Below are 24,135 nucleotides of genomic sequence, written 5' to 3'. Positions count from 1 at the left end.
TTATGCAATCTTTGCTAAGAATATAGCATTCCAATGGCCGTAACTTGAAACTACATATTTAAGAGTAAAGAAATTAAAGAGTTACGAAATAGGCGACAAGGATGACTTTTGAAACATTTTACATTTAAATGTAATCATTTATCATGTCCTTGTCATCCTAAATGATTACATTTAAATGTAAAATGTTTCAAAAGTCATCCTTTTCTAATGAAAAAACCTAGAGCAGTAATTCTAGGATTGCATAATTAAGGTAATTATCCTTGACTTTTAGATGGTATCGAAGAACATATGTAGGTGACACATTCACGCCATAATCTGCCACCATTTGACCGCTGATTTGCGTCTAAGTCAAGAACGGATCAGCTTTTCTGAGTATGGCAATTCGTCTATCGTCCTTTGAAGTGGTTTTTATGGGTTTTCACGTGGAATATTTTGCTATGTTTCCTATAAAATGCAATGGCATTTATGACTTTGCTACACGAAAAATGTCTTACAAATTTGTAGAGTACTTGTGTTTTTTTTTTTCGAAATATTCCTATATTAGCTTTCTTTCGGACGGATTTGTATTTTTATTTTTAGCCACAACTGTCAAATTGTTTTGGGAAACGTATTTAGTATTCTATATTTTAGTTTAGAAAATAACTCGAAAAACAGAAGTTTGACGATTATAGCTCAAGGTGGCTTAAGTATGGGAGCGGGACATTTTGGAGATGGTCACAGTTTTTTAAGTTTTTATAACTTGGTTACTCTTCTATTAGAACACTGATATATAGAACTAAAATGACACAAAAAATTGGAGCTGTCAAAAAAAACTTTTCTGAATATTCGTTTTAATTGTTGGTTGAAGTCTTGTGGCTTAAGTCTATGAGCACCTCTGTAAGTCACATTTACCCTCGCAGGGTATACATATATTTATTTCAGTCAGAAGTGCGCAACCCATTTCCTTTAAGCATCTCCGATCATAGTAAGCATATATATTCTGCATCAGCATTACATGACATTAAAGCCACAGGCTGAAATGCTGTGTTGGTACTTCAATATACATATTTCGAATTCAGCCGGAGCGGACCACTGTATCATATGGATTTCATAGGAACGATCAGTGATTCTTTATCAACGATCAGTGATTCTTTATCAAAAGAGTCAGATAAACAAATTAATGTCTCTAACAAGTTTCATGAAGATTGGTTGCCTATTTTATATATGCAGTTTCTATAGGAAAGATCATTTAAGCATCCGATGATACATTGACGTCTGTAGATAACAAAAAAAGTATCAATAAATCTTCTAAGCGTATCCAAAGTTAACCAAAAGTTACATTTTTGTAATTTAAGGCCAAAAGTTAGCACCAACCCAGATTCGTTTGTAAAAGCGCCATTCCTTTTTCCTTCGTTTAATTTCAAGTTTTCTTTATTACGTCGACGTTAATGGAGACCTTTTTGATTTTTATCAAATCTTTTGTTTGCCGATTCGAGATGAATATACATACAACATACATATTTCGGACTAAACAGGCGTTAAAGTGTAAAAGTATCATTCGAAAAAGATTTCCAAAGTGGTTTTATTACATTTATATTACTTTAAAGAAATTCTTTTCGTTTGTTTCCTTTTTTGAAAATACATTCGAACAAATTTAATTTCTTATATGTAACTTTGAAAATGAAAATTTTTGAAATAGTCTGTAAAGTTAATAAGATATTTGTACAAATCCTTGAAATAAATGGAAGTATGTACATATGTATATGGACAAGAATTGAATTAAACTAGACCCCGTGCATTCGGTACGTATTGGCTGGCTCTAGTTGTGAAGATAAAAAGGTAATACAAAATTTGATCTCTTTTACGTATTTGTATCCGACATATTGATACTCTGCCCCTCAACATAAGTATTGGTAGTCCATAGAAGATGAGTTGTAGATATTATCCCCAATAAAAATGTACAAACTTTGTTTTAATTAGAGTTTATCTTTATTGAAATTTTTACGATCATACCAACTGTTGTTGTTAAATACTTTAAGAGAGACGCTTTTATTCTGCTCTCCTTTTTTTTCTATTAATAGGCAAAAATTTAGTTTTCTTTTGCACTTAAAAATTTCGTTTGATGATTTGTTTTTGTTTTTTTTTTTCCTTTTCACTTACATTTACTTTGTGTGTATTAATTTGCAAAAATATCTATGGTTTGTAGTTTATATCTGGTAATTTAGCAGGAAAGAACGCCATATGAATCAATGTCTGGGGAGAGGGGCACAGATGAAGCTCCTTTTGCTGGCCATACGAAAATCAAGAAAAAGCAATTCAAACTTAAATTCTTTCAATGTTTTCTTGTTTATACCCTTGCAGCAATAAATTCTTATAAAGTCCATTGATAGTTTATATAAAGATTCTTTGATCCATTATATTTCCAAGTGAACGGGACAAAATAAAAGCTCAATTAGGCAAACTCAAATATCTTAATCAAATTTAATATAGGTTTACAATTTCTTGCAAAGAGTCTTCATTTTTGCTCTAAGAACTATATCATTGTGTTATCAGATCTGAATCACATAATTCACAACATGAATTATGATAAGTTCTTTCATTTCTCGGTTATCCTAAGATCATAACTTATTAATCTGCAACGAACTTGGTCTATATCGATCCAGAAGAAGCACTAAATAAAGTATTTAACTGCATGATATTATAGTCCACTTGAATCGATCCATTTCAAGAGAATTATTTGTTACACTAACAATACAATCTATCCAAGTGTCCCTCTCTAATTTGAATGAAACTTGGTATATATAAAGACAAGATAACCGAAAGGTTTTGGTATAAGAACAAAAACTCGTCTTGAAAATTTAGCCTTTATTTTGAATTAGGGTCAGTGGACGATTTTTCTCTAATTTTTAACTTTTACACTGATTTACTTTCTGAATAAAGGCTTTATTTTCAAGTCACGACTTTAACCTCATGCCGATTTAAGGCTATTGCTTAACTAACGAAGGCAAAATATCCGCCATTTCGCCTTCTTAAGCCCGTCTTTATAGATATATAACAAGTTTCATCTAATTCAAGAAGTCCCATTTGGATAGATTGACTTGTTAGTAAAAGGTGTTCTCTTTAGTTTAAATCTTTTGATAGGAATAACTGTGTAACTAGCCACCATTTCGAGCAACTGTCTAAGACTTTTCTGTTAAGTATATTTTGAAGTTACCCTGAACAGACTTACTTCTGAAGAACGTTTTCAAATATTGAAAAATTAATCCCAAAATGCGGGTTCTGTTTATCAAATTTGTCGATTCTGCGCCGTTTGCAACAAAACTTTGTCCACTACACGGAATATTTTGCGAAAAGATGATGATTGGCATGGCGAATTTTGCAAGTAAATTTCCAATATTTATAAACGTTGTTCCGCCGTAAGTCTGCTAATGGTAATTTGTGAAAATATACTGAACAAAAAAGTCTAAGACAGCTGCCCGGAACGACAGCTGGTTTCACAGTTATCCCTGTCAAGAGTTTTACCTTTAAAAAGCTTTTTAAATAACAAAGAATCCTCTTGGAATGGATAGACTCAAGTGGACTATAATGTTTTGCAGTTAAATACTTTATTTAGTGCTTCTTTTGGATCGATTTATACCAAGTTTGTTACAGATAATTTTGATCAGCATAAAGTTCTCACAACTTATGTTTGAATAATTCAGACCTGGTAACTAGTTGCTATAGTTTTCAGAACAACAACTTTTCGAAATGAAGGCTCTTTGGAAGAAATTGCCAACTTGCGTTGATTTTGTTTAAGATATTTAAGTTTGCATATTTGAATTTACTTTTCGCTAATGTCTACCTTTAAAATGTCGGAAATGGCGAAAATCTCTATAAATTCTTAAAGAAATCAGATCAAGGTATAAGGTTCTCATATATATCTTTTACCTAGCCTCTTATAGAATCAAGTTATCTAGTCCAAAAACTGCAAGAACATAAAAACTTCGATAGGCCGAAGTTAGTTAGCGAATTGTTTTTTGGTTTTTATGTTTGTTTTTCTTTGTATATAACAATGTATAAGCAACAAATAATTACAATAATTAATAAACATTTTAAGCTACACTTATTAATGATGATTTTTCTTTTCGAGTGCCACTGAGAAAATAAATTTTTCTTATATATTTGATTTAAATTTTTTCTTCCTTTACCTCACATTCTCCTTATCATTTTGTAAAATGCTTACAAATTAATTGTACAATATAAATCTGAGTGTCTGCGTGTGTGAGTGTTTCTGAGTGTGTGTGTGTGTGGCCATGATATTTAATATTATTTAATGATATTTATTGATGATGATAGATAGATTTTCGGCCCTTAAGCAAAAGCAACCCGATCTCAGCATTGCACATTATCTTTTTTGTTGGTCCAACTCTTGAGTTGCTCTTGCGGTTGGACTCTATTGAAAAATGCTAGAAAAATCAAAATTGAATTTGAATAAATACATATATTTATTCGTGTATATATATATACGGTTGTTTTGTTTCGTTTTAATTCATTTTTTTTTTTTTTTATTTGTAGTTTTTTTTTTCATCCTTTGTTTTAGAGTAATCTTAGTTCTTGTTTGTTGTTTCGATACAAAAAGAATTACAACAAAAAAATGTTTAAAATAAAAGAGAAAACTAAAGTAAAGAAAATTTTGTTTAATGAATTAATTAATGCTTGGTTTTGTTTTTTGTTTCTCGATTTTGGTTGTGATATTTAAAGTAAAACAATCAATAAAAAATTGGAACTCGTTTTTAAACTTAAATTGCATTAATGCGTCTATTTTCCCTTACTTCCACTTCCGTTCATTCATTTCCCTTTGTTTCGTTCGTTAAAACTTAAAGACACTTGGACAATGTTTAATTTTTTTTTGCTTTTCTTTTTTATATAGATTTTAACTACTAAAAATTGTTGTGTGTGTTAATGTAGGTTTTTTTTTCAGGATCTATTTGATTTAAATTTGATTTACAATTATGTAATTTATCCATTTTCATTTTCTTTTTCGTTTTGCATTACATTTGCTATATATTTTATTTGTTATATATATATATATATAATATGCCCGGATGAATATTAAAACCATTCAAATAATGCTTAAGAAATAAATAAACATGTTGTTTTTTGCTGTTATTTGTTGCTGTTGCTGTTAAGTGGTGGTTATGTGTGTGTGTTTTGTGGGGAGGGGGGATGTGTGGTAAGGGGCCAAAGGATAAGTATTGCTGAGTTTACTTGTCCTTGTCAGACTCAGTGGCGGCAGCAGCTACCGGCTTCTTGTTTCCAATGGGAATTGCCACTCGGATTCTAAACAAAACGAACGAATAGAACAAGATATTAGCAACTAAACTCCATATATATAAACTGATGATCTTACTTATCGGTAATTTCAGTCAATTTGCTGCGCACCAAATCCAAGTAGGTATCAATCGACTGCTTGTTGTTCTCATACACTTTTGGCAAGGTGAACAGAGACACAAAGGCTGCAATAGAAAAGAGAAGATCAAGGATTAGTCTTTGAATTCAAGTTTAAGAGTTTGAGCTAAACTATATACCTATAACTATATGTATCTAGAACAAAATATATGTAAACCATAACATAATTGTAGTTGCTTTTGGAAAATATGTAACAAAAAGCCCTCACTTAATTAACAGTTAAGCTTAAAATGTTACTACTATCTAACTGATACTATCTAACTGATACTACTAACTAATACTACTAACTGATACTACTAACTGATACTACTAACTGATACTACTAACTGATATTTAAAAAACATTTCTAGTCCTAAGAAATCTTCAATGAGTATTAAACATAGTAAAAGGTATCTCTTAATTGGAATATCACACAAATCTATTCTAACATTGAGCCAAAAATTTTCAATTCTGTTCACACGATTAAGGGAAACCTACCCAGAATCACCAAAGTCATGCCATTGAACCAGGCTCCAATGTAGGTGAAGACCCACAGAATGACACCAAATTTAATGGAATCGATCAAATCCTCAACCAGGAACAGACGTCTCAGTTCGGCGGTGAAGCCATTGAGATGAGCCACAGCCACACCGGCAATATTTTGCACTTTCTCCTGGGAGAGCGTCAAGTCCAGTTCAAGATATTCTCTGTGTGGATAAATAGCGAAATAATTTCAATTAAATATGCAATTTCATTCATGTATTTGATGTATTACAACTCACTTGAAGGGATGTCCATCGTTTGTCTTTTGTACGGCTTGTGTCACAGATTTGTAGATTCTGAAGGCAACAGTGCCGAATAGAGCCAATAGCGACAAGTAGGCAAAGACACTGATCACCGAGAACCAGGAGATGGCCACCAATGTGATCAGACCAGCGCCAAAAACGATGCCGGATTTCTTCACATCGCGCCAATAGATAAGAGACTCCACTGGAAAGGACAAAAATGAAAAGAAGATTAAAAATAAAGCATAATTGGCTGTCCTTAGACTATCAGATCATTATAATTCGTATCTACACAATATTCTTATATATTTGACAAGCGGATAAAGAAAAGAAAAAACATTTGAAATATCTAAAGATATATTCCCACACACACACACACACACACACACACACACACACACACACACACACAGAAAGAGATATAGACACGCACATCTTATATATTTTGTTGTATATATTTGCTCTTGGTCTGACAAAAATTATGCAATCTATGAGATACATTTATGTATCTGCATGTGTGTGTGTTTGTGTCTGTGATGTGCACTTTTAGCATAAGTTCTCGTGCAGCAAAAAGAAAAGATGGTAATTATTAAAAAGCGACATTGTACTTTATTTTATACTACACATTATCCCCCACCCTCCACAATGCCCTACACTCCCCCCACCGTCAACACTCACAAATTCTATTCGACATTTCAGATTTTCTTTTATATTCGATTCTTTCGTGTGTGCGGATCGTTCGCCTCGCTCGTTGGACTGGTTCTTGGATGTTGCCAAGTTTTATACTAGAGAAAATATTGTTTGATGAAACACTCACACAATTTTCCGGACCCCAGGCCGGAGGAAAACAATGTGAGAGAAATTCGGAGAGAGTCTGCGTAAAAGAGACAGAGGGAGAGCGGTGAGAGCGAGCGGAACGGAAACGAATTGAAACGCTTAAGAATTGAGAATCAATCGAATTGTCGGTCGTTGGCCAGTTCTGTTCTGCCCGCCCACCCCCCACTTAGGACGAAGACTTATACATACATACATACATATAACTGTATCTGCTGCTATGTCTCCAATACATACCCACATACATACATATATGGAATGCCCACGGTTAACAAGCCGTCTCTCTGACGCTGCGTTTCTTCTACGATAAGAAAAGTCATTGCACTCACTCCAAAAACAAAATCAATTAAGTTCCATAAAAGTTGTATAAACAACATTTATCCATTGTTTTTGTTTCCTTTACTTTGTAGACTAAACACCAACTATACATAATCAATGTTTTATTTAATAGGTGTAGAAAAAACAAGTCTGAAATGCACTACCCCTCTTTTCTAAATACAATTGATCTAGAGAGGGCAATCCTAAATCCTGGCTCAATTAAATTCAGGGTTGTCATCTTCCTTTATGTAGATCTAAATGCGGATAATCGATCTGTTTGTCTACATATTTACTCACACATAAAATGTCCATAAATACCCATAAATTGTTAAATGTTAATCTTTTAAATATTAAACTTGAATCACTAGCTAAGTGTGAATAAAACTCATCAACGGATTCCATCATTTTAAATAATTTATACAAATATGTATAAATGATTCAGAGCAAATTTTTAAGGAATTCTAAAGTATTTATATATATACATCCATACAAATTATAATTTATCCCATATAAATATTAAAATAATAAATATAATTACCTACTAATCATAGTCTAAATAAATAAATAAATAATAAATATAAAATGCAATAAATAACATAGTTCCTAATTATGAAATTAGATAAGTAATACATCTAAGTATACTAAGAGTAGTAAAAAATGCATTAGATTGACATTTTATAAACATTGAAAAAATTGGGTTTAGTTATAGATCAAATGGCATGAGAATAAGATAAGAATCGGCCCGCTATAACACAAGAACGCAAGAATGTCACTCGTAAAAATTGAATTCTGTATGATAGTGAAATGAAGTATAAACTCTTTAAAAAAACTGCATTAACTGATGATTCGAATAGAATTTATTTGATGTATCTATTGCGTTAAATATGCTAATGAGTGAAATATATAGAATACAACAGTGCAAAGTTGTTTTCCGTGATTTACAATATATCTTTAAGTAAGTCGCCGTGTCAGCATCCATGCACCAGGATAATTAATAACCAGCTCAAATTTAATTGATTTGTAACAAAAACTGACCAGCTCATTCTCAGCACTTTAGCGCACCCAGCGGCTAAATCCGCTAGTTAGATGTCCTGTTAATGTTAATCCTTAACGAGATTAGCTTTACCTATTTTCAATGCAAATTTTATGAAATTTGTAAGTCAAAAAAGTATTAAAAACCAATTGAACTGCACCAGATTTGGTCCATTTGTTATCTAACAATATCTATCTAAGAGATCTGTTCCTGTTTTGGCAACTTCAATATACCATGCCACCCTATAAGTGTATGGGTATAATAATTATTTGGAGTAAAATAAAATTTGTTCTTGAGTTCTCAATTCTCACAGAAATTCCCAACTCTCAATAATAAATTGGGTTAAGCTAATTGTTGAACTGGCAAATAAGATGAAACAAAAGCTGAAACAAGTTTTCCCACTCTTCATATACATATTTAGATACGTTGCTAACCTGCTGGGGTTGAAAGGAATAAGATTATGTAAATCGTTGAGAAGATACAAAAAATTAGAAAGGGAACAAAGAAGACGTTGATAAAGCGGCAATAGAAACTGATGATGATGATGTGTTGAAAATTAGGTTATGCCGTCTGTCTTGAGGTCTGAGAAAGCGATACACCTTTTCAAGTATGTATAGAGAAAGCTATCAATTGAATAAGAAATAAAGAAAACTGTATAAAAAAGAGATCGGAATGATTTGAAAGGAATTGCAGCAGGCCCTTTGGGCCAACTGGTTTACCTTCCACTTCCAGTGAGGGCAAGAAACCAGTTTAAGTTGAAAGTGAAGTGGCTAAAACAAAGCAAAAATCATGAAAAAACGCAAACTAAACTTTCCTACTTCTCCTCATCCTCCTGCTAGATAAGAGCTAGACTTGGCCTAGTGATAACCTTGATTTTGATTTTAAGAATTAAATGCAAGCTTGCTTTTAGAATTTGTTGTGCATATATTTTAAAACGCATGAAAAAAAAACTGATAAGTTTTTGTTACCAACGTGGCAAAAATTTCGGACGAATATAATTTAGGTAACGTTGGCAAAAATCATTATGCAAAGTTTGTGTTAAACAACAAAAACAAGCATGTTCTTTGGGTTTGCTTTCAACTGGGCGGCAGCAGCACATTTGGGTTTCTTTTTTGGCCACGTTGGCTGAATGACCACCAATTGGTAGTGCTGCTGCTGCTGCTGATGTGGCTGGTGTTAACAAAAAAAAAAAAAAAAACAAAAATCAGTGCCTTCGTCATAAATATATCATTTGAAAGGCGGCCCTTGTAGATAAGAAGCATTTCGAAAATTTGAGTGATAAGCAGCGGGGGAAGAGGAAATGATTTGTGAGTTTTACCTGGGCCACGTTCCGGCAGCGGTTGAAAGTTGCCATTTGAATTGTTGCGGGAATAACGTTTGCTGCCACCAGCCATATTTCTGCTATATACTCTTTGCGATTCGACTAACTCTTGGCGCCAAAAATATTAAACTTGCGTGTTCAAGTTTAATTACAATCCAAACTTGAATGCACCTCAAACACCCAAACAATATATGTATGTATAGACACACACACACACAGTCAAACACGCAACGCACAACAAAACGGCACAAACAAAATTGCTATGACGATTCAGCCGACCGTCTGACACGAGAGTAGTAAAAGAACTGGAAGAAGTTTAAACACAAAATTAAGCCACAAGCCTACAATTTGTGCTTGAGCTTCAGAGACAGACAGAGAGAGAGAGAGGGGTAGAGAGCTCTCTCAGCGGGTGTAAAAGAGAGTGTCAAACAAGTTTTCGCTGTGGCAAAATGAGAGAGGAAGAAAAAGAGAGGATGAGGGAGTAGCGCAGCGATCTCCATGGAAAGTAAAAGATAAAGCGCAGTACCAACAACAAAAAAGCAAATAATCAGCGATCGTCGACCGAGAAATACCCTATTTTATAGGGTAGTGGGAAGAAATGGATGAAGGCTTTGTGCTGCAGGGGTCTCAAAGTAAAGTCAAACCTTAACTTAACTTGTTTTGCTTTTTTAGACTGTTCATTTAAAAAAGAGGTCAACAAATTTCTTTTTGATAACATCAATGTAGATGGACATTCCATAAGCTTAAGTATTAAAACTTTACGTTTAAAGTATCTCCAGTTATTTCCCTCATTACGTTTTGTTAAGCTTATGAATTTTAAAAATCTGAATTCTATTCGATACAGATTATACACTTAAGTAAAACTTTTACAGGTCTTAACGTGCTGGGCAATGACACTTGTAGTTGTTGTTCTCTTTTGGCAAAGTGATCCGCCCACATGCCCGACAAGTCTATATTCTATACATACATACATGTAAATCTTGAAAGCTTACAGGTCTGTAGTCTGTATAGGTGTGGATAAGTCGTTTCTCCTACATTAGTATGTCATCAAATCTTTATCGTTTTGTACACTGACAGCGGTGGGGATCATTAATCTCCTTACTTTCATTGCTAATATACCCGTTTACCCGTCTAGGTAGAGAGTAATATAAAAAAAAAGTTGTATACGTAGGCTCATTCTGTTTGAAGAGGCAGCAGCACTTCCATTCTATAGACGTGTCATTCGACAGATACGAACTTGAATTTTCCGTTTCGGCATTTCACGACGACGACAGTTTTGTTATTTTTTCTGACCCATACGTTAAAATTTGACGTAGTGGGTGCTGAGGCCGCTGCGTTGCGGTTAAATCATGAGACCGAAGCGTGACCAACAATGGCGAAAATGAAAAGTGCATTTGTGGATACAAAAGGGTGTCGAAGCATGCAACCGATGAAACACAAACATTCAACAAGAGGAAAACTTTTGAATAAATCAATAAAATTAACTTCGGTTAACTCCAACTTACATAGGTGTTAAGCAGTTCATTGTTCGCTGACTACAGTTTGAGAGCAGTGCGTACAGTTTGAGATTCACTGTCAAGCAATTGCAACGCAAATTGTAAATGGGAGAATCGTAATCTGCGTTCTGGCCAATAGGCCAGTGACATCATCATCAACCCTCCTCCCTACTCTTTCACTTTAACCCCCCAACTACGAGACAAAGTTCAGACATTTGTTATTTGTGCGTTTCTCTTTCTGTTTTTTTTTTTTTTTTTTGGCGCGCGGCTTTCAGAGTGGCGGCAGTGACTAAGCTTTGCTTCAAATCATGATATCATGCCCCCAAGTCAAGAACTTTCCTAACCAAGCAGACGGAACATTTAGGGTAAGAAAGTGAGAGAATGAGAGAATTGGGCGCTGACATAATTTAGCAAAAACAACAATAACAAATTTTTAATTTGCACCTGACATTGTCAGAAAGGTTTTTGCGTGTCTGTTGTGTGTCTACGAGAAGAAAAAGAGAGGAAATTGCATAAGTTGGCAGAGAAAACTATCTTGGGTTGTTCTCAATTCATTGAAGGTTTATACAAATTAAATGGATATTAATGTTTTGCCCTAAATCTGGCCTTAATTTGTTTTAGGTAGCACAAACAATCCATTTGGCTCTTAATAATTAATGAGTTTTACAGTTTAGTCCGAATTTATGTGTTGAAATGTTGCACACATTTATGTACATAATCAAGTGAAAGTACAGGCAATCAGTGCTGCCCTTGGCATTGCCAATTTCTTATCAGGCTCAAGCAATGAAAACTAATTTGTACACTGATAACATGAAATAACCCAACCCCACGTTGTCCCCTTCGCACTACAACTTCAAACATGTCGGAAACCAGATTAAAAATAGTTTTATTAATCTTATTATATACCTACATATATGAATCATGATTTAGCACTGTGTCTAGACATGAAAGCAAACGTGTAATAGTTCAAATAGTTCATTCGAAAAAGAGTTATTAAATCTTGTTCGTAGGTTTATCAGATTATTAATTGAGATTTCCGTATACCCTACACATATTTTTATCTCACCATATTACACATTAGTTACAATTTTTTGTGGTTTTTTCCCCAAAAACACATAAAACAGAAATATTTATAAATAAATTCTACATTATAGCTGCAATTTAGCAAAAGAACACACTTGGGAAGCATTTCTTAAGAGTTTCTTCTTATTTTCTGTACACAAGGGAAATATTGTCAGGGCCATGTGTTTTATTTGGCCTGGTCTTGGCCTTATCAGGCAATTTTTGCACTCGGTTTTTAACCAATATATGGTACTTACACGACTCACGATTGAGTGGCAAATCTTTGAGTTCATTGAGTGTCTGCAGCAATGACTGCAACGTTTCCAGAGCAGCGGCCATTTCTTATGTGTATGTGTATATATCTTTCTTTATATGTATGGATGTATCTATCACTAACACTTTTCGATTTACTGAAAAGATAAAAGTAAAAACTTAAGCGAAAGTTTTACGCGGTTCACACGGGGAAATGCAACTGCCGGGCATTAACATTAAACGTAGAACGACAACTGAAAACGCTCGAGGAGAACACACCGAGCCGAATGGAACCTAGAGACCGAGGGAGAACGAACGAACTGATATGAAAATAGAAGAAGCAACGGTGTGTGAGGGCACGGTGAATGGGCTATTTTATATGTACATACATATGTATTTGTAGATAGCCAAATAGATTTTAATATAATATTATTTCTTTTAATATTTTGTCACGATGATTTATTTTATAACGTTTCAAGAAGTACGCATATACGTGCTTGAGCGACAAGCGGCTGACGAAATTTATTCATACGAATGTATGTATGTACATATGTATGTATGTAGGTCTTTGGATAGAGATACATCCAAGTTATATAATTAGACAATATATAAAGAAATTCCGCGACGCGATGGGCTACGCCTCGTAAAATACCACTGAATCAATTCTTATACGTCGGTTGACGACAATGACAAAGTATTTGATGTTGTTGCTTGTCAAGTGCAGCAAGGAAGGTCAATGGTTCAACAGCTGACAGAGTACAAAAACAGCAACAATTTGTGGCATGTATCTCCATATATGTATAGAAGCGCAAAATAAAATAACAACACGACGATTTCAACTCGATCTCAATCTCGGATACCTCACTCTCTCTTCTAAAATGTATGTGTGTGTCGTTGTCAAAGTCCGTACATCAACTGAAAAAAAAAACTACAATTAATTTCAGATGCGCTCAGCTCTGAGCTCAGTCGCAGGGCGAACGCCCGTACCCACTATTGTCTGTGTAGAATGTATGTATGTATGTAGGTAGAACTATACACAATAATATTCATCCACACATACGTACAGAGATGTAGGGGCCTCCACCCTCCCTCTGCGTGCATATGGCAAATTGCAAATAGAATGAACGGTATGTGTGTACTTCGGTCGCTTGGTCAGCTGTGTTGAGAGAAAACTATGGGAGAGCGATAGAGAACAACGGTTGTCAAAGTGATACGCATTTGTTGTTATAAGGAGCACGTCTATAATAATTTATCTCTATCCTTGTTCCTCACAGATTCCAGGCGAATTTAGCTTAGGTAGTTAACTGGTTTCCTTACTCATCATGTCTTTGCAAGCAAACGCCCTGATAAGCGGCAGGTAAACGATAATACATGGTGGAAAGGAGCAGGTACCACACTTTTTACTCAAAGGGTCTCTCTCCACTCCAACAGTAAGAGATCTAAACAAATGCTTACAGTGTAAATTCAAAATGTAGAACATTAACTGTTTTTGTTTACAAATTGGTTTGAAATTAGAAAATTTGGTAATTAAAAAGAGAAACCAGATTGACATTGGCATTCCCTTCACAAATAAGGAATTGAATTGAATATGTAAATAAGTAGGATTTATGAAGGTGCTAATGAAAGCGTAAGCAAAAATTATTAATTTTTGTTAGTGTGTAATTGTAAATGTTCACCTTTGTTCAGTTGTTCACTTATACAATCAATCTCTTTGCTTAGTATTTTTTGTTTCATTGTAGAAACTGAAAAAAACTTTATTAAAATAAGCAGTTTGACCCAACTCTAAGCTAGAGTCAAAAAGTCGAACCAAATCAAATTGTGGACCTTGAACTAAGGTTGGAGCCATTTAACAGTTATTCAGTTCAAAGCATTTTGTGCTTTAAAAAATCTTTTGATTCATTATTTCAAAGATTTACTGTAAAAATCACATTGCTGCTCTTTAACGCAAAATCCCCGTGCTGTAAAGAGACATTGAACAACCCACATTGAAGTCTTTAAATGTTAAACCGTATAACGGCAACAACTACAGCAGCAACAATAAGACCAAATGGTTGAAATACTTAGCTAAAAAGCTAAAATTAGCAAAGAACTGTGAATGTGAGGCGGCGGCAACAGCGACGACGACGTTGACGCCGGCCGGGCAAACACTTATGGCGGCAAGTTGAGTGCGTAGGGGGAGGTAAGAGACATGGCCCAAAAGAGCAGACAATAAGCATGAGAAGTGGAATAGAAGAGGAATGGAAAAAGCAGTAGAGCTTAATAAACAATAACAAATTGTATCATTCTCTTTTAGCCAGCGGCTGCTCTTGCACTCTCTTTTTGGGTTTCGCTCTCAAGTTTACACAGATGCTCTCCGTTATGGGGCTGGCATATTCAAGGTTAATTTCTTACACCCTCCAGGTGGGCATGTGGGTAGAAAGAAAACGAAAGAAACGATACAACAAGAATAAAGACTTTTACTCAAAACAGAATTGTATCCATAGAATAACAAATTTAAACTGTTACAGGGTATCAGTCAGTCGTATTTACACAACGCAATGAAATTATTACGTTATTGCAACGTGAAAGAAAAACGTAAGCACTGGCCCACTGGCGCCACTTATTGTGAACAAATCGTGTAACGGAAATTTGAATCAATTTTTCAAATCATATTCGTAGAACCGCCAAACGGTGATTATTTTCCCCAAACTATGCAAATAGAAACAGATAAGCGCCAAGGCCAGACTGTGACGTAGCGGAAAACTGAAATGAGAGCATCATAAAATAAAAAGGCATATGACTCCAAGTTTTTTGTTATCTTTGTGCATTTTGTTTGGGCTTATCACTAAGCACTGGCGAAATTCAGTAATATTTTCGGACTTAATTATCATTCTTTCCGGGCGGGCATTGGCTTCACACTGTAATGCAAATTTCCATTGGCAATTTTTTTTCTGTGTGCCAAAAAAAGAAAACAAAAATGCCGGTGATGATCTAATCATACAGCCTGGAACTTGTTCTACTTGCGTATATAATATTTTTGTATACATATACGATCTTTCAATGTCCGCTGCGCACGTCGATCTATTTGTAGAACACATTCCAAATTGCAATCAGGAATTGATATATGTATGTAGCAACAACAACAAAGAACAAGCCGGTTGGATTTTTGTATTAATTAAAAGATTAGTTTATGTTGTCATGTCCAAAAATAAATTCAACCAAAATTGCAAACGATATTAATCATAGTTTAGAGTTTTAGTAGCTACATTCTGCAACGCTAGACTAATTATGGCCAAGACAAAGCTTTCGTTTACAGTTTTTAGCATAGGCAATTTGGTTGATTGTGGGACGCTTGGCTAACTTTCTTTATGGCCAAGGCGGGACGACAAGGGAAGATGCCGTAGTGTAGGTTGACTGACTGGCTCTGGAGTGATTGTTGCTCTCCATGGAGAGCACAGTGGGTGCCAGAGCGGCTGACAGCCTTTTTAATTGCACTTGGCTAAAACCTAAATTGGGCATATTCATTGAATTCAAATTCAATATAGAACCAAAAGACCAGTGGGTGGTGGTACACGTACATGAAGAGAAGCCACAGGTTTATAGTTTGCCCACTTGATAATCAGATTATAGGGCCACGAGGATGGCGGATGAAATAAAGTAAACAACCAGAGTGACTATACATAGATATACATATATATGTATGTACACACACACACACACACTCAAAATATATGAAAAGCACTTCTGTGCCCAGAAATTGACACTAAAAGCTTGAAAACATTTGCAGTAAAGATAGAAAAAAGCGAATATTGTGTACAGAGACTTTTAAGTAATTAATATTCGAACAACTGAAGATGAACCCTTGAACATTGCCTTTGATGTAAGGCCTTTGATTATGGATCTCAGAGATGTAATTTACTACACTCTATAAAATTAACAAAGAAGCCAATTATAATCTGGAACTCTAGGGTAAAAGCCGACACTAAGCCGCCAAATTGAAGTTTTATCTATTTGGACCTAGTTAACTAGATTTTCACATAAAATCTTCTTGTTAATTACTAAGTACATGCAATAATGACTTAGTTCAAATGCAAATTGCTATGAACTTTGACAATTTAATACCTAATAGATATTAACTATTACAAAATCTTTTAATAAACATTGTAGGGTCACAAAAAATATTAAATAACAATAATTATTTAATAACTTCTAGACCTTTCCAATGACCACTTAGCAGGTGATTTGTAGAAGCCAAAGATTAAGCATAGTTTCATTGATTTCAAGGGGAAAAGGATAAGAAATCAAAATAGTTTTCTGGCAATATCAAAGTGTTTCCAAATTGCTTACCGATTGCAACAGAAAATGCTCAGGTTAAATCATTCTTAACTTATTACTTAAATTTCATACCTAGTAGAAAGATTGTAAAATAAAGCCCGCAGATAGTAAGAACGATTTGTCACACCTAAACACTGATTAAAACAACACGAATGACTAGTCCTTGGAATATAAGCACAAAGTACACCCAAATGACAGCAATACTCAGTGGCTTAGTCACTATTAAAGCGAATGATTTGTATTAGATGAGTTTAAATTTATATTATATTTCTATGTGCATAATGTAAATGGTCTTGCCATGGATGTAGAAAGTGCATTGCATGTGGGCCTCGTGCAATTACTCGTTAGTTAGTACCTCCACCACTTGCCCTCTATTTTGCCTAGACAGACGCCCCATATCAGTTTGCAAAATTGTGAGTAGTGAACAGTTTTTTCTCTTTTTGGTTTTTGAGTTTAGTTTCTATATGGTTAGATGACGGAGAGCTTAACATGCGATCGGATTACGTTTACCGCTTCAGTGCCAACTAGGCAGGTAACTGAACTTAAGCCGTGAAAAAAATAAAAATAAACGGCGACAAGTAATTATAGAGTGGCCACAACAGAGGAAAACCAAAAAGAGGCAGAGATTTTGGGGTTGAAAATTATAAAAAAAAAAAAACCAGGGGTGGGTGGCGCAAGGCGACCCACCAGGCAGGAAATAATGCATAAAATGTTGCGCACTTTAGGGCGCAGGCAGCAGTAGATAAATTAATGCGCAAAACAATACAATAGAGTCAGATATGGGGTCAGAGCATACAATGCACTTGTAAAGGATATATGCCAGAAAATATGTACACATTAGGGTTATTCATTCAAACAAAAATTTGTCTTGACTGTTGAATGAGGTTATGTATTCATCGATCTCAGAATCAGCTGTTCGAAAACTATCGTGGAACTTAACGAAATTCGAAGATTTATTGGCAAATAGACTAAAGGGAATATGGTTTAATATTGATTTAAACATTTTATGAATTTATTAATTGCATTGAAAATTAAAATGCTTAGCCTAAAGCCTAAAGCGCCTTGTTTTCTAGCGAACTTTCAAAAAAATGGTAATGAAACCATAAATTTTACGGACTTTGGTTAAAAAGGTGCCAATAATGTGAAGAAAGAGCTATGCCAAAATCTTAATTTTACAAATGTTTTGTGTTACAGATTCTATTTTTATGTTTTCGATACTTCAATTCAAAGTAGATTCTGACTTTAAGAAAGTAGATTTTTGTGGCAAATGATAACAACATTTATGAAACACCCTAATGTAGATTTGTCTGGCACACATTCTGTCGCACACACAAACTGTGTGTGCCTTTCATTATTATCATGGCATACTTTTTTCGAAGGCTTAAGGAACATGAGGGTGGCTCTGGCTATGGCTCGCTCCCTGGATCCTTCGATGACATCATTTACAAGTATTGACATTCATATTTACAACGTCTATGTGTGTGTGTGCTGTGTTGTGTTGTGTACAGTTACAGTTTTACAATTGACAGTTTTGTGTAACTGTCAATTGTGCATTGCTCTTACCTTGCGGGTGCAAACGTTCGGGCTTGAACCAGGCATCTGCAAATAGTCGGATTGAATATATTGATTTTCGTTAGTTAAGCGGTTAGTTATTGTGCGACAGAGAGAATAAGTACCGCAGAAAGAGAAAAAGAATGTGCTACAAAATGAAAGACAGAGATGGCATGCATAGGCGGTGTTTTGAAAGCGGCCTTTTAGGCGTTAGATTGAACACAAAACCAAATAATAGGAAATTAAATTGTGCCAGGATCATCTTAGTCACACCCTTCAACACTTTTATACACATTTTAATTATTTAAACAATGGTTTGGTTGTTAATTCTTTTACTTCTCAAGCGAATTGTCACAGGTTAGTTTTGTTATTGGGGAATTTTCTTTCATTTGTTTTTATGTCCACTTACTGGGATCCAAAATGGAGCAAATCAAGGGTCGCTGCTTGTAAACGCCATTCTGGCCATTTTCACCAATTGTTGTCGACATGTTGGTAGTTGTTTTATGTAAAGTTATAAATTTTTCACTTAAAAAACTTTCTTTTGCTTTTGCACATGAACAATGCACAGAAAGAGATGGAGAGAGAACGTTTATTTTACGTTTTCTAGCTTCCTGCTTATTCTACGTATGTTACGTTTTATTCTTTTCTAAGGATTTTTCATCAATTGCGTCTGTTTGATTCACGGCACGTATAGAGACTGGAAAAATGAAGCTTTTCGTGTTAAATAAGGACGACGACGGCGCAATGTAAGCAAGAGAGAGAGAAAGAGAGTGCGAAGAACAACAGAACAGAACAGAACCAAGAAAAATCGATTTAGGGTTGAGCAACCGCTCTTAGCCCTGAACTTAGTGAGAGAGCAAAGCTCTCATATCTAAGCTCAAAACCTAACGGCTTATCGATTACAACACCAGCTTCAGCGCATGCGTTGCCCATTGCATATTCTTTACGTTCCTTCTTCTTTCTTACGTTTTTTCTTTGCTTTTTTGTTTGTCCCACCCGGAAATTGCAGATGCTGTTGCTGCGCTATTATCGAGGTGGGTGGTTGGGCGGGGTGTGTAAGGGCGTAGACGGCGGCTGGTTGGGTAGGATTGTTACTTGCGTGCAATATGAGAATTTTTATATGAAATCAATGAACTGACACGCATAATATTACAGAGGTGGTGGATAGATAGACTTGTCTCTCAATGCATTGCCCTAGTCCAACTTGGCTTCAAGAGTTGTAAAAACTCTTTTGCTGGGTGACCTAATTTACAAAATCAAATGGATTTACCCATCACTGATATGAAAATACAAAATATCTTTGTAATGCTTCTGAAGGACCTTTTTCCGTTCATTAGTCAAACTTATTAATGGTGAGGCAAGCCCTAAACAATTTGCTTTTCCACTTTCTGTTATTTTCACTTCTTTTATATCAAAGTCATCATTGTGCTAAAAGTCCACGACATAAAAACACTTGCTCTTTCCCGTTGTACACCCTTTTCGTCAATCAATAGCACACAATATTCAATACCAAAATCGTTTAATGGTGCTCGGAAAACAGTTGAACAGTTCGCTTAATTCAATTTTTAATAGCTTCTCTTAATATTTTAACAGTTTCCCGAAATCTTTGAAACTTTTCTCTATTATTTCATCACTTTACGCCCTCACTGACTTCTTGACACACTTCACTCACTTTACAAACAGAAGAGGAACCAAAAATAAGAACTTTGTTTACACAATCCTCTTTCCCCGGAGTTCTTCCTGCGCTTCAATCGACAGCTGCTCTTACACATTGTATACCCTTTAGGGTGTGTTTTTTTTTGAGTATCTGTGTTTACTAAAAGATTTATTATCGACAAAAATAAATTATTGTTAAAACTTCTGATTTTTAGGAGTTTAGACCACAGAATTCGGACTCCTAGATAGCATTGGAGCGATTTTAAGGGTATTCTGCTGTGCAGGGTATCTGTCGTTCAGTTTTCCGTTTTATTCGCTTTAGATGCTGCTAAAGATGTTGTGACTGAACGTATGTACATATGATTACAGTTGGTCGGCGACGATAAAGCAGAAGCGCGATAAGTGCAAGCTAAGCTTCAATCTCACCCAAGACACAAAGGTCCACAAACGGGAAGAGCAATCGAGAGAAAGGCTTTTGCAGAGATTTGCCTATAATCAGAGCAAAAGTGCTAGAAGCAACAAAGAACAAAGGCTACACAAAATAAGTAGCACTTGGAGCAGCAGTTGCGGCAGGTGGGGGGAAACTGCTAATTGCTTGATTTTCCTTGCTTTCTTTTGCTTTTCTCGTTATTGTTTTTAATGGAAAATGTATGTACAGATATTGCGCAGTGAAGCGCAGATACTGGCCCCCAAAATGAGTGGTAAATTCAATTGGATTGAAGGCTTAAATTAGTCGGAGGGATTGTATGTGTACCGCAAATTGCTTTAATGGACATGAAAAAAAAAAACACTAAAATATGAAAGAGAAACATAAAACGAGACCAAATATGACCGTACATACGTCAATGAACGCAACCGACAGTCAGTCAGGAGAAGGTTACCCAATGGGGAACGTAGAGGAGGAGAAAGAGAAATATAACAAGTAGAGAAAAATAGAGAATGAGAGAGAGACAACGACAAGCAGCAGCTGATTCATGCCGGTGAAATAAGTTGTGAAATTTAACAGCAAGAAAAAATGTTTTAATTGTTGCTATTATTTTTGTTGTTGTTTGCCTAACAAAGCTTAGAGATTGGCCAGTGAACATACGTGTCCATATACTATAAACTGTAGGGAATACTCTATAAGGGGGAAAAAATTGCGTCATTGGATTAGTCTTTCACTTCTAAAAGTGTTCTTGAAACGTTTTTCTCCTTTTGTGAAATGTGTCAATTGAAATATTTTGTACCCACACATGCAGAATGAAATTCTTATATGATTTCTAGATACCCTACAAAATCTATATTTTATTGCGAGTGACCAAAAATTTATCCATCACTAAAACTTTAATTTAATTTTGAGAAAAAACTAATAAAAATGTAATAAATAATAAAAGGTTTCAAAACAAAAAACAACAAATTTGGAAAACTTCGGTAGTAAGTTCCTTTTTCTATATCCTTGCAGAGAGAGAGAGTTTAGTCATTTGTCTCCTTCGATAATAACTAACTAGTTAGCTATTAAGATATTAATTCAAAACTTCGGATATAAGCTTTGTTCACACATTTGTAGGAGTCGGACAAATCGAACAACTATAACCTAAAATTCACTCAATTAAAAAGTCATTTAGGGCGATTTTCATAGAATGAATTATTTAGCTCCTAAGAAAGCGATTAATAGCCACAGATTATAAAGATCTTGCAATGTAAACGTGTATAAAGATTTTTTGGATAATTATATAAGGTAATCCCCTTTTCTATAAGTATAAAGTAATGTTTTAGTAAAACAAGAAATCCGACATACATTTTAGAATTCCCGAAGTTAAGGCATTGACAGTTTTTATAGTTTAAATACTCTTTGTTCTTTAAATTATACAGAAATCTTTTGTCTTATGATTGATAGATATTTAGATATAGAAATCTATTTCCTCTTTAACAAAGAATCATATAATAAAGAGTAAAACTTTGCAAATTGAATAGAATAGAATATTAATATTTTGCCATAGGATATGCAAAATTCGTTGTGCTAATTACATTTCGTTTCTCATATACTTAGTTTCTTAAAGAAATAAAATATTTTATTTAGCAATTTGTGCCCATTTCCATGTAGAATGAACGTGAGTCACGCGCAATGTTATGATGATGATGATGACGATGAGACACGATGATGAATTTTGCTCGATCGATTTGCAAAAACTATGAGAAGGTCAACGTCATACTCTCTCGAACTCTCATCGTCTTTCTCGTTGTCGTTTGGATAAGGTTTTAGGAGTTATCAAATTACTAACTGATGTTATTTAAAATTAACAACAATAAGAACAACAGGAAACAAGAGAATCAAAAAGTGGCAGACACAGAGAAAGAGAGACAGAGAAGAGAGAGAAAGAGAAAGGGAGCCAGGCAGTTGCCGATGACATCATGAGGTATAAGCAAAGTCGCAAATGAAGAACACAAAAACAAACATGAAACATTCACAAAAAAAAAAAAACTATGGAGGCTAGAGACAGGTGTGGTTGCGAGGATACCTACCTACGTACGAATTATAATGAAAATATATATCATAGAAAATAAAACTTACCCAAACCCAATTTATAAAATAATTCCTCAACAGAGACAATTTTCGGCTGATTCTGGTTCTCGGATGCGGCGAGAGTGACGGGAACGGCTTTCGGCGGTTTGGCCGGCTCCACTTTGGGCTTCGGGGGCTCCACTATGGGCTTGGGAGGCTCTACTTTGGGTTCAACTTTGGCTGGCTTAAAATCGTCGTCGGCATCCAAATCGGTTATCAATGCGGCAGCTGGAATTGGCACTGCAGCAACGGAAACCGGAGGTGGAGCTGTAATTTTAACTGGCGGCAATGGTGCACGCTCTTCTTTAAAATCGCTGAGTAAATCCTCGGAAGAAATGAATTTCTCATTGTCCTGCTCTTTAAGAGCATCTGCAATGGGTTTTTTGGCCGGCGATGGTGTGCAAGAGACGGACGGTGATTCTGTGTCGGAATCCTTATTGGAGGGCTTTGACACTGCTGCTGGAGCAGGCTTGGCCAGATAATCATCATCATCATATTCGTCATCGTAGAAATTTGATTTGCTTGGAGCTGTCGCCTCGAATGGTTGCAAAGGTGCTGTCGAAGGTTTTTCGCTAAAGCTGCCCAATAAATCGGCCTCTTGGACGGGAGCAACAATGGCTGGAGCTGCAACTGGAGGAGCTGCTACTGAAGGAGCGACAGTTGGAGCAGCAACTGGAGGTGCTGGCGGAGCGTCTACTGGATGCACCGGACCCGGAGGTGAGGCAACGGCGCCAAAGATGCCTCTTTCGGCATTCATAAAGTCATGAGTCAAGTCACTAATATTTTGCTTGACACTCTGTCCCGCTTCCTTAAGGAAATCATCAATCTCCTCAGTTTTCTGGGAAAACTTTGCATCCAGTTGCTCCTGGGCCTCCTTGGCGCCGGCTGACATGCGCTGCACAAACGCCTGAGGGTCACTGAAATCCAAATTTTTCTGCTCATTGGCGAAATAATGTTCAGTATGGGCATTGTCATCCTGGGCGCCACTGCTGACATTGCCGGCATTGACGATATCGCCCGCGCTTAACAAGTCATCGTAGGCATGTTCGGCTTGATCGAAAATCTGCTCAGTAGTGGCAGTGGCCTCCTTTTTTAAATCGGCAAAATTGTAATCCATTTCTTGTCTTCACACACTCACAGATGCTGCGAATCCTTTTTGGGGTATCTTTGACTCTCTCGCTCTCTTTTGCTCTCTTTAGCTCTGCCTCTTTCACACCTCTCACATACACACTTAAATGGACGACAGCTGATTTTTCGCAGGAAGAGCTTTCGATTTTTGCCCGTTTTTTGTTTTCGTTTCTTTAATTTTATTTGAAATTTTATCTTACACAATTCTACTTGCTTTGTTTTTGTAATATTATACGTCAAATTTCGTTTTTTTTTTCAGTGTTTAGAAGCCGCTTGTACTTGTCAGCGTATACTTGATTTTCCGTTAGCTCTAACAAAACTGAACTAAAACTCCCCCCACTTCTAAGAGACATATCGGACATCGATTTTACCGTCGATAAGTAAATGTTTATGAAAAACGGCCACCTTGAACAAGTGAGTCGAACAATCTCGATAAA

General features: G+C 35.5%; 1 protein-coding gene across 5 annotated transcripts; it reads right to left on the bottom strand.

Annotated features, from left to right (window-relative positions):
* Nucleotides 1-3,736: 3,736 nt before the first annotated feature.
* Nucleotides 3,737-24,025, bottom strand: Rtnl1 (Reticulon-like1). Of its 5 annotated transcripts, none has more exons than XM_068285642.1 (6): nucleotides 22,580-24,025; nucleotides 18,385-18,420; nucleotides 6,189-6,396; nucleotides 5,905-6,113; nucleotides 5,369-5,474; nucleotides 3,737-5,298 (listed from the first exon to the last, which is right to left on the bottom strand). In XM_068285642.1, the coding sequence occupies exons 1-6, from the start codon at nucleotides 23,685-23,687 to the stop codon at nucleotides 5,223-5,225; spliced, it is 1,743 nt and encodes a 580-aa protein (XP_068141743.1). In that variant the 5' UTR covers nucleotides 23,688-24,025; the 3' UTR covers nucleotides 3,737-5,222. The 5 variants fall into 5 exon arrangements, with proteins under 5 accessions (XP_068141743.1, XP_068141745.1, XP_068141744.1 ...); XM_068285644.1 differs by lacking the exon at nucleotides 22,580-24,025 and adding an exon at nucleotides 18,782-19,059; XM_068285643.1 differs by lacking the exon at nucleotides 18,385-18,420.
* Nucleotides 24,026-24,135: the final 110 nt, after the last annotated feature.

Source organism: Drosophila tropicalis, unplaced genomic scaffold (assembly GCF_018151085.1).
Source record: "Drosophila tropicalis isolate 14030-0801.00 unplaced genomic scaffold, ASM1815108v1 contig_413, whole genome shotgun sequence".
Classification (NCBI taxonomy): Eukaryota; Metazoa; Arthropoda; class Insecta; order Diptera; family Drosophilidae; genus Drosophila; species Drosophila tropicalis.
The sequence above is the reverse complement of the archived record's forward strand: the minus strand, read 5'-3'. Positions and strand labels throughout refer to the sequence as shown.